This window comes from Leptinotarsa decemlineata, unplaced genomic scaffold (genome assembly GCF_025532065.1).
Source record: "Leptinotarsa decemlineata unplaced genomic scaffold, Ldec_3_MD MMD2_tig00078422_RagTag_RagTag, whole genome shotgun sequence".
Classification (NCBI taxonomy): Eukaryota; Metazoa; Arthropoda; class Insecta; order Coleoptera; family Chrysomelidae; genus Leptinotarsa; species Leptinotarsa decemlineata.
In genome coordinates, this window is record NW_027412747.1 from 1,140,174 (window position 1) to 1,152,874 (window position 12,701).

At 33.8% G+C, this 12,701-nt stretch overlaps 1 protein-coding gene across 1 annotated transcript in view; it reads right to left on the reverse strand.

The window, feature by feature from the left end:
* The window catches only part of Myo81F (unconventional myosin 81F), a 359,268-nt gene that overhangs the window by 122,169 nt on the left and 224,398 nt on the right, over positions 1 to 12,701 (reverse strand). The window contains exon 12 of the mRNA XM_074185988.1: positions 9,999 to 10,370. Coding sequence (XP_074042089.1) covers positions 9,999 to 10,370 — 372 coding nt within the window. The remainder of the gene's footprint in view (positions 1 to 9,998; positions 10,371 to 12,701) is intronic.

Here is a 12,701-nt window from a genome sequence, read left to right on the forward strand (position 1 = left end):
TCCAGAGGATTTTAAAAAAGTGAATTGGAGTTGATGTCACAGTTATTTACTAAAATAGGAAATGTTTCTTCGACTAATTTTTGGACAGAATTCAGGAAGTAATCGCTGAATGTTTGGGAGATATCAACACCCTCGTTTACAGATAATTCATTTTCATCAATAACATATTTTGGCAAGAATTGGCTTTTTTATCACATGCGGTATTCTGTTTGATTATAGTCCAGGCAACCTTAGATTTATTTGTGGCTTCAAGAAATTTGTGGCCGAAGTAAGACTTCTTTAAAGTTTCTATCTTTTGTCGATGCTGTTTCAAAAGTAATTTATATTGTTGGTTAATGATTTCATCAGATCGGATTTTACTGATGTGGAAAATATATCTGAGTATTTTCCTTCATTAACGATCTCCTTAGTTATCCAAGGTTTATTGTTATTAGATTTTTTATGTGTATTGGTTTGAAGTAATTCCTGAGGAAAGGCTTTATCGAATAGGTTGAGAAGTGAGTCATAAAAAATTGAGAATTTTTCATCAGCATTACCGTTGCTGGATTATATAGATAGCCAATCCTCACTAGCCAATAAAGCATTCAAAAAGTGAATGTTTTGATCACAGAAGGATTGGTAATCGGTGATTGGTAAAAATATATATTGGAGTGCATGATCCGAGAAATCTATGTGACTGACGGTGGAATTAGAGATATTGGATGTAAAGGAAAAAATATTGTCCACCGTAGGTAGACATGCTATTGCCCTATATTCTTGTGTAATCGAAAATATATTGATTCAATCCGTAAGAGGCAAATAAATTACGCAAATAACTTGCATTGCCATCAGTGGAATTCTTATGGAAGTTGAAATTAAAATCGCCATAAACGATACAAGAGGTTTGAACATTTTTTTCAAAAAGATAATCGAGAAATAGTTCCATATTATGTATGAATGATAGACTATTGGAAGATGGTGGTCTGTAGAAACAGTTTACGCGGATTTTGGAGTTGTGAGCGGTTATTTCAACAGCAGCGTATTCAAACGTACCCTGAGATTTTTCGACGGTAGTGTGTAAGACTGTATAATCGTGAATAGTTTTAACAAAGATAGCTACCCCTCCACCAACTTTATCGATACAACAAAAATAATCGGAAAGAGTATAACAATTGACATTGACAGCTAATATTTCATTTTCTTGACACCAAGTTTCTGTTAAACAAACTACATCCGGATATTCAAGAGACTGTAATGAGGAATCAAGTTCAGTTATTTTGTTTCTTAAACTATGAATGTTCAGATGGAAGATTACAAAAAACGGCGACTTTTGAATTGGTTCATGAGAAATGAGAGAATTTTTTAGGAAAAAACAAAAATTCTTTTACCACGACGTTTCCTGGCCACCTATCACTCTTCAAAAGTAACTGCTTACAAGATTTGGAAATATCCAATTTGAACGCACTGTTTTTTCCTTTGGTGTTCAACTTGTAACACTTGATATTTTGATCCAGAAATGATTCCTTCAGAAAAGACTGCATCACTTCATTATCAACCAGTCCTTTGATTTTTCCAACATAAAGCCATTCCAACTCTGCTTCATTTGGAACGCCTTGTATCATCATGTTAGGTTTCTTATTGAATCCAGTAATGAGAATTTTGGGATTATTATCTGGTTTATTAGCAGATGACTGGGGGACTCGGTCATTGACCTTGACTTTTTTCGCAGTTTTTTTGGATATCGGACTTTGGATATGGCTCGGGTAGAAAAGAAGCACTTTGTTTTTGTTCAGAGTTGATGCTTGATTTGCGCATTTTTTTGTGCGATCCAATAGGAGCATTGATGGTCTGATTGTTGGCAAAATGATTATAATCGACTATTTGCTTTTTCAGTAGGAAAATAATTTCTTCTTGGTCATGTAGTCTTTTAGTCATCTGTTCGGAGAGTTTTTCTAATAGATTCACTACGCGATCGACTTGTTGAAGTTTACTCGCGGTAAAGAGGCATTCCGATTTCGAACAACGCACAGATGATTCATTATCAAAGTCTGAGTTTTCACTTGAGTTAATACCACTCGATAGGTTAACAAGGAGAATCTGTAAAATTATATTCTCAGAATAACTATCTGGTAAAACTCTAGTCACTATGAGATCAATTATTTTGCTTTTCTTTAATTTATTAAGTTCAGCTGCTAACACACCCTGAGTAGAAATACAAGGTGGAAGGTGCCACAATGTTTGCACATAACCTCAAATTTGTTTTTGCATAAAAGTGTGTGTGTCAGGGGGAGAGGATGGGTTTTCATAAGAGCGTGTGTGTAGAAGTGAGAGGGGTCGGTTTGTCATATGAGTGTGAGAGAGATGGATATGGTATCGAGCTGATCCGTTTCAAAGATAGCAGCGCAAACAGTTCGGTGTTGTCGGATGTAAAACAAAGCGTTGTTTATGGGGGCGATGTGGCTTATGAGGCGTTGCCGGTTTTTTGAAATTAAGCGTGGGAAAAATGACGTCGTCAACGGCGAAGATTAGCAGGGTCTAATGTTCCAACGTGCGATCCGACATGTTAGAGGGCCAGTAAGAGCTGTTCAAGTTGGCGCGTAAAAAAACTAAGCGTGATAGCGACACGGTTGAATGATAAAAATAATGGTATTATAATAATAATGAAGGAAAAATCGACTTTAAGAAAAAAACATGACGGCAGGCATTCAGTACAGCGTTAAAGAAAAAAACATGGCTACCAACGTAAAAAAAAGGCCGCCATCGAGGTATACAGGTTGTATCATTTAAGAAAAAACATGCCAGTTTAACGGGGCTCTATCGTTTTAGCGTGCGATCCAACATGGACACTGAGCAGCATTTTCGTTAACCAAGTTAGCATCATAAGGAGAAGTTACTCAAGATTAATATAACGGAAAAATTCTACAGGGTGCCTCAAAACATATCGTTTGAGAAAAAAAAGAAGAGTAACGAGGATCTAACGTTTCAACGTGTAATCCAACATGTCAGAAAAACACTGAGCAGCATCTTCTTTAACCAAGTTCACATCATGAGGAGAAGTGGACCAAGAAGATTTTAATTTTGTTTACATCTCATCTATTTAATCGGTGATCTACATAAAAACTCTCAGTATCAACCGAAATGTCTTCGAGAGAGTATAAATGCAAATTAGAAGAATTCGAAGATAAATTGTTCATTTTGAAAAAAGACATCAGTTTTTTGAAGATAAAATTGAAATTACAAGGCAACTAGATAACCTTTGTCTATCGAGGAACCGTAATAAGTGGAATCCTGAAGAAATGAATAGACAGCAAGAAGCAAGTGTTTTGAGAGCACTACCTACATTATCAACATATCCGTTGAAACATATTCAACCTATTGAGATTATTATTGGAAATAATCGGCAGAGATATGGAAAAGAAACTACTTTTATTCAATATAACTAACATTGAGAATATGAAAAATTAAATGAAAAATGTTTTTACAATGGTATGCGTAATATTAGCATGTACGTTCATTTCAATTATAAAAATTATATTGAAACTTGTTCAGAAAAAATTGAACCTACATGTAATATAAAAATTTGATTAATATACGGGTTGTTTCATTTCAATATGATGGAAATTTGTAAAGTAATTAATTTTTCCGTTAAATGAGAATTTTTTATGAAATAAAAACGATGTAAAATGAGAAGATGAATAATCAACTTGCAAATCGTACATATTTGCAGGAAGTACTGTAACTTGATATTTCTCACACCGCAGTTGAAGCAAACAGTCACAATGTGAGAAAATGTAGTTGAAAACAATTGAATTGCTTATCTCAACGTTTTTTCCAGAATGTTTTATATTGCAATCACATGGGTATGAACACCGATAACCACTATCATATAAAAATACCAGAAACTTGAATGCTGTGTAACCAAAGTTTCAGTCGAGCAGTCAGACAGTCAAGCTGCGTGTTTTGTTGTGATAAAAAAACCTTAAAATAATCAAGGTGAATTTTCATAAATATTATTTGAGTGCTATAATTTAGGAATTAATTATTTTCAAAAAATATTATATTTTGTAGCTTCAATCATTTTTATTTTTACAGATGGATTTATCTAAACTAAACAACATCACTTCAATTACAGAAAGAAAGAGACTATCTATAAGAATAACTCAGCACCATACACTTCGCCAGTCTTCACCAAAACTTTTAATAGTCGACAACTATTAATAACAGAAAATACATTATTTCTGAAATCTCTGGGTTATCATGTCATCCAATCAAGTGTTCAAAATTTTCCGAAAACCGCAAAACGATGAGTCCATACAAAAGGTAGAGTGATGGACCTACTACACTTACGTCAAATCTTTTCGCAACAATGACGTCATTGAAATCAACATTAATCAATCCGATGCCTCTGATGCTTTGTCCGATAGCTTGCTATTCATATCCGGAAAAGTTGAGAGGACCAAAGGAGATGGTCATGTGACCTTCGTGAACAATGCTGGTGGTTTCATGTTTCAATCTGCTACCTATGAGCAGAATGGTAAAGAATTGGAAGCAGTTCGTGAAGTTGGAATTGTTAGTACTGTCAGAGGCTTCCCCACCTACACTGATGAAGATATCAAACACTTGGCAATCTCAGGATGGATATACCCTAAGAGCTTCGACATCATTCAAACTACATCTTTAACGTTCAACATACTTATACCTATCAAGCATTTCTTGAATATTTTCAATGATTATCAATGTGTTTCCTATGGTAAACACACCATCCGATTAGTACGAGCTGGAGATGATAGCAACTGTTTCAAAATAGATGAGACTACTGGTACAGTAGCATCTAAGACTGAAGTTAAGCTGGAAATTGAAAATATCGAACTGAAAGTTAAACGAATCTTCCCTCACGATCAAATCAAATTGCAACTTTTAAAAGCTATCCAAGCCGACACTCCTATTCTCATACCGTTCAGAAAATGGAAACCCCCTATGCTGCCTGCTCTCACACAAGGTGCAAAAAATGAAATATGGGCCGCCAAGACTTCCCCGTTTCTCGAAAGCCCTCGCTATGTGATTGTATGTTTCCAAAAAGATCGTGATTACACCAAAGTCAGCAATGATCCAACACAATTCAACCATATAAATATCACCAACATAACGTTGACTCTGAACGGTGAAAATTACCCCAAAAGAAAACATGCATATGAATTTTGGGAAAATGAATTTTTTGCAAGCATATTTCAACTACGTACAATTCGGTCTCAGCTTCAAAATGGCCAATCAACATAATCCTCTCATCAAAACCGCCGACTTTATACAAAAAACTCTCTTTGTCATCGATTGTTCCAGAAGGGACGAAAGCATCAAAAGTTCCAGTGTTGATGTAAAACTTGAAATTGAAGCATCTGAGGGATTTCCACAAAATACACGAGCCTATTGCATCATTGTGCACGACACTGTCATCGAGCACTTCTCACTCAGCGAAATTATCAAAAAGTGGAACTGAAATTCAAATAACACTCCCTCTCCCACACCTCAATCAAAAATATTAAAACTTCAAAATTAGTTGTAAGGAGTGCTATTACTGTACAAGTTGTCATCATGAGAGTTGCATTCGTAGATATTCAGAGATTTATTGAAAATGGACTGTTCATCCCTAAAGAACTCACCATCGAAATTGGGTTTAAACGGAGCCATTACATGTTCATGCCTCCACAACCGTTCGCCGCATTGAATAATCAAGACAAGAAAACCGCATCTTATCTGGAAAGAAATGTCCGCATGGTATTCGGTACTCTGTTGGAGATATCGACTATTTCAAACCAAATAAAATACTTCACTCCAAGTTGCTGAATGCTGCCCACTACATTTACGTTCGTGGTGAGCAAAAATCAGAATTTTTGCGACAGGAATGTATAACTTCCGGAGTTTATCCTATAATCATTGATGTTTGCAAATTTGATGAAACACTTTATGCAACTGGAAACTTTGAAAAAGATGTGAATCCATGTCATGCTACTGGACAATTTTCGTGTATTGAAAGAAATGTGGAACGTCTACGCCAATGGTTTTTGAACACGATATTACCTTTGTGATTTGACATGGAGAGACTATGCAAAATCATTAGTTACCAATATGCTTCCGACAGCTTCAGATATATCACCCGCTTGTAAAAAAATCGATGATTTCATCGATAAACACATTGATTGCTATGATATATATGCGGAGATTATAGAAAAATGGACCTATCGGAAAAATATATTGATGAATTTCATAACTACTGCTGAAACGTCTACCTACAACTAAATATGGTGAACACTACAGAAGTTGCCCCTGGTTGAATCCCAATACCCAATGCGGTACTGATACATGTGAATGCACATTCATATTTCGATATATATTAGAAGCAAAAATGTTATAATCAACACTATTATTATGAATATTATGAAAAACTGTATGACTATTTGTATTCTCAATAAAAAAAAATCTATTGAAACACACTTTTTTCTCCATCTACACAATAATTTTCCTCCTTTTGATGTGCTGCACGTCACGCTATCTGTGTTTATATGTAAGCAAAATTAAAATCTTCTTGGTCCACTTCTCCTGATGATGTGAACTTGGTTAAGGAAGATGCTGCTCAGTGTTTTTCTGACATGTTGGATCACACGTTGAAACGTTAGAACCTCGTTACCGTTATTTTATTTCTCAAACGATATGTTTTGAGGCACCCTGTAGAATTTTTCCGTTATATTCATCTTGATTAACTTCTTCTGATGATGCTAACTTGGTTAACGAAAATGCTGCTCAGTGTCCTTCTGGCATGTTGGATCGCACGCTAAAACGATAGAGCCCCGTTAAAGTGACATGTTTTTTCTTAAATGATACACCCTGAATACCTCGATGGCAGCCTTTTTTTTTACGTTGGTAGCCATGTTTTTACGTTGGTAGCAATGTTTTTTTCTTTAACGCTGTACTGAATTCCTGCCGTCATGTTTTTTTCTTTAAGCCAATTTTTCCTTCATTATTATAATTATACCATTATCTTTATAATTCAACCGTGTCGCTATCACGCTTAGTGTTTTACGAGCCAACTTGAACAGCTCTTACTGCCCTTCTAACATGTCGGATCGCACGTTGAAACATTAGACCCTGCTATTCACTGCCGTTGACGATGTAATTTTTCCCACGATTAATTTAAATAAACCGGCAACGCCTCATGAGCCACATCGCCCCCATAAACAATGCTTTGTTTTACATCCGACAATACCGAACTGTTTGCGCTGCTATCTTTGAAACGGATCAGCTTGATACCATCTCCATCTACCTCACACTCATATGACAAACCGACCCCTCTCACTTCTACACACACGCTCTTATGAAAACCCATCCTCTTGCTCTGACACACACACTCTTATGCAAAAACAAATTTGAGGTTATGTGCAAACATTGAGGCACCTTCCGCCTTGTATTTCTACTACCCTGCTCGCTTGGCGACATGTTCACACACTCTCGCGACTAATCATTGTGATTACGAATACTTAATCGGACAAGGATATGATGAAGCTTCTTCGATGAAAGGAAGTTTTGAAGGTGTGCAGGCAGTAATTCGTGAGTCACATCCAGAAGCCCTATATGCCCATTGCAGCTCACATTCATTGAATTTAGCTCTGGCTCATTCTTGCCAAGTTGGAATTATAAAATCCGTCCTCGGCAAAACAAAACAAGTGCTTGAAAGAGAATATTGAAAAAACTTTCCCGAAACACAATGGAAAAACCTTACGGCAATGTGCGAGACCCGTTGGATTGAAAATCATGATGGGTTGTTAAGATTCAAGGAAAACTATAAAGCTATTGTTGATACACTAGACGACTTAAGCACTGACATGGATTGTGAAACATCGTCAAAGGCTAATTCTTTTCTGAGATCAGTAATTTCTAGTAATTTTGTTATAAGCTTATGTTGCTTAGGAATGTTGTTAACATACACATTGCACTATGCAAAATACTTCAATCTCCCATTTGCGATTTGGCAGCAGCTTTACAACATGCCGATTTAATCATGAAGACTATTGAAGATATTCGTCAAAATATTGATTCAAAATTTGCAAAATTTTTCCAGAATGCACATAATTTGCTCTGTACTGTAAACGAAGAGATTAAAATTCCGCGAATAACGTCACGCCAAGAGCATAGGGCAAACTACAACACAAAAGATCCTGAAACTTATTTTGGAAATACTATAATGATTCCACTTTTGGATGATTTCATTGATCAGCTTCAGCCGAGATTCCAAAATCATAAAGCCACATTATCATCTCTCAACTTTTCAATTCCTTCTGCGTGCTGTAAAAAACAAATCAATAATAAATATTTAAAATATTCCTTTCAGTTCTACAAAAAAATATTTAGACTTTGGGAATGCTGAATTAGACATGTGGCGGATAAAATGGCTGGAAGAATCTGAACTAGATCGACCAACATGTGCTATAGAAGCTCTCGGAGAATGCAACCAGTCCTTATTTCCAAACATTCACAAACTTTCAAAAATCTTGGCGACACTGCCTGTTTCCACTTGTACCCCTGAGAGGACTTTCTCTTCCCTAAAATGACTCAAAACTTATTTAAGAAACTCCACAAGCCAGGAACGACTAAATGGTTTGGCGTTAATGTCAATCCACCGTAGAATTGACATCGATACCGAGGAGGTAATTGATTTGTTCGCTGCAAAGAAAGCTAGAAAACTAAATTTGATTTTGTAAAAAATGTTAATATTTCTGTAATGGTTTTCTAATAAATATATATGATCATGTAACACCATTTTCTTTCTTTCATTTATTTTTATATTTCATGTTTTTCTACTGTTCCACCAAACCAAACCCCTCCCCCCGAAATTATTTTCTGGCTATGGCCTTGTGATGTGGTGCTGCAGGTTTTTCCGGGTTTTCCTGCAGCTGAAAAAGCAAATGCGCCACTGGAATTAATGTAGTCGCCCCGGAGCGCCAATTAATTTTTATTGTTGTTTTATAATTTCATGATTTGTATTTTAAAATAAATTATTTTTTACTATTCATTCAAAATTAGGATCCATTTTCGATATTAAGTCGAAATAAAGTAAAAAATAAATATTTCAAATAAAAAAATTACAGTGTGTTTGGTATATAAAAAGGTAAGTTTTCACTAAATTCAGTGAAAACATTTTTTGTGAAAGATAAAAATAAAAAACGAAAAACTTGGTTATTTCAATTTTTCACATAAGTTTTGAGGTTATGTGAAAAAAGTAAATTAAAAATATGTGGATATTTTTATTACCTACAACTTTGCCATTTAACTTTTTTCATAGGACTTCTAGTTTTACCGAAAATCGAGATAAACCGATTTTTACCGGTAAAAACTTACTCCCTTCCACTTCCCGGCCTCAAATCGACCGTAATTTATTTTTCCTTTCATTTGTGTCATATTATTTTCCTTTTTCAGTGGGTTTCATTCTACTATTTTTTTTAATTTTTTGCATTTTTTAAAGGCTTTAGTATTGGTCTATTATGGGAAAATTCTCCTTCTGCACAGAATATATTTTTGGCACAGAAAAAAACACTCAAAGGTATTAGGAATATTTCACCAAGACACTCTACCTTACATAATGGAAATTGTCTGTTATAAGATCCAAATAAGTCTGTCCACATGTAGATATACTATAAATGAATATCATTGTCATACATACTCATTACATCTGTCCAAACAAGACAAAACAAGCTCCAATAACGTCAAATGTTTCACTTTCAGTCAGTATATGATTTTATACATAATAGAAATGAACCCCGACAATCATATCTTTGAATTTTAACAAAATTTCATTATGTTACGTGTTCTGACTATGTGATGAATATAATATGTATTATCTATAACTTCACTTTCAGATTTACAATTTCAATACCTGAAAGGACCTGTGAATGAATAATAAATTTAAATTTGAATGTGATGACCCGCTACTATTTGCTATTAACGTGTTTTGGAAAATTGAAGCTACTCACTCTGAATATACTGCATGCTATATTGATGTTGTCAGGATCATACAAGTGAATGTGGGAATTCGGAATGGTGTTTCCCTTATAATATATAACCATTTCATACTTTGGAATCATTTCAGAACTCTGGCGTTTTCTTGTTAATGTAGCAATAATAGTTCCTTCAGGACTTCTTTCATGGGAATTGAAATAGTTTTTAGCGAATTCAACCATATCATGATGCAGATCTTCAGAATTTGAAAGCTCTTTCTCGTTATTCTCGTTCAATTCCTGCAACTTTTTCTCTACCCGAAATTTACGTCTCTGTTCCCTTTCCACATTATTTTGGAAATCATGCAGCTGCTGTTGGTTATCAATACTAAATCTCCAGTTAGGAAGCTGTAAGATAAAAAACGATGTTTATTGAATTTTCATCTAATTTCAGCGTTTTAGTGAAATTGTTTAAAACTTAAAAAAAAATGCTTTTTATGAATTGATTTATATGTGTTCAATATATGTGTTAGAAAAATAGCCAGCATCTTATTCAAATGACGTTATAAAATTTAGAAAGAAACAGGGTGGGCAACAAACGAATAGGCCTTTTCATCATAAGACGAGCGCAAGCGTAGCCGCCATATTGAAATGGCGGTAATTCAAAACATTCGTACTGTTTTAATCAACAATGGCTTGGCAAGGAATATTATCTCTACAAACAAATAAATTATTGGAAAAAACCATTGATGGTGCTTCACTTGTTCATAATTCAGTTGAGGCTCATAATTGTGAACAATTAAAAAGGTGGTTAAAATGTTATGGGAGTCCGCAAAATGTAAAAAAAGTGAGCTGATTGACAAGTTAGGTATCAGCATTTGTTTACTATCTAAAATCATATAAGAAAAATTAGTATTTACAGTTTTATTTTTATTAACAATGTCAATTTATTTGATGTAATTGAAAATATATTTCAGTTGACAGTATTACTTATGGAACTAATAAATAAATCAAGCCATTAATATTTTGAGGCTGTGCATATGACATTAATTAGACAAATATGTAAATACTGAATTGAATATGTTCAGTAATTTTTATTAGAGGGAAATATTTATTACAACATAATACACATGAAATTTATGAAATTTACAGAGTCAAAAATGCAATAAGGAATAATGTACCAGTGGACCAAACAGTTGACAAATGAAAGTGGTTAAACATTTTAAATACACCCAATCAAGGTCCAAACGTCTTACAGAGCAATAAAATAAATTATCCTAGCACTTGGCAGCCATTTTCATCGGACAATGTGCCATAAATCTCAACTTACGGATCTATGTACCATTATCTAGTGACATCATGCATAGATGACAACAATGATGATAGTGATATTGAAAATCACGACATTAATCAAAATTTGAATCTGATTACAGTTCAACAAAATCGTTGAAATGAGGCAAATTTTATGTAGAGAGTGGCAATGTAGTTGAAATTCTCGAAGGCGTAACATCAGATCAAATATTTTGCATGAAGTGTAAAATTCAAGCTTCGTATAAGGATAAGGCTAAAGACGTTCATGAAGTTTCAGTAATGATTAATCCGTCAACTGTACGAGTAATGCATGGCACTTGTGATTGCAAAGCGTCGCTGTTCTCATGTTGCAGCTCTCCTATATGTATTACTAAATTATCTGGAAGCTTATGATGAAGTTAATGTTCCTTTCACAAGTAAACTATGTAGCTAGAATCAAGGTAAAAAAGAAAAGAACCTCATAAAGCAGATGAACATCAGTATAAAAATAAAACCGACATGAGTAAACGCAGGACATATGATCCTGGTCGAAGCTTTACTAGACCAATCGACAAACCAAAAATTAATGATAATAATAATAATATTAACCATTATCGGTACATAATGTACATATGGTAAGTCAATAATTGTAATATATGTTATACACATATTAAGAATAAAAACAATAGTTAGTCATACTTGAATAACAAATTGAAGAATAAAGATAAAATATAAATATAAAAACATAAAACACGGCACCTAATATATAAATGTTACAATTTAAAAATAAATACATATATTATATTACATTGGGAATTATACCCAGGAAGTATCACTCCAATTAGTCTTTTGAACTATAAAAACATTTTTTTATTAAGAATAGTTTCGTATTATTCTTGAAGATTTTATATGATTTTGACTCCTTGATTGAATCAGGTAATTTATTGTAAAGTGAGATAGCATTGTATATTGGAGAATTTTTAAATTTATTTGATTTGTGCGAGGGTATCCTTAACATACCACCATGACGTGTATGATAATTATATATATATATATATATATATATAATTATTCTGTTATATATATATATATATATATATATATATATATAATTATTCTGTTATATATATATATATATATATATATATATATATATATATATATATATATATATATATGCATGGAACTGATAATATATTTTCCCTTACAAGAATAAGTTTGCAACTATCACGATAATCCATATAAAAAATCAGTCTTATAATGCGCTTTTGGGCAACAAATATTCTATTAAGATCTCTACCACATCCCCATGACATTATATTCAAGTAAATATGCGGATATGCCATTGCAAAATATATACTTAAGAGATTTTTTCATCTGCAAGCAATTTCATCTGCTTAATCGCGAAGAATGCAGCATTAAGTTTCTTGCAAACCCCATCGATATGTA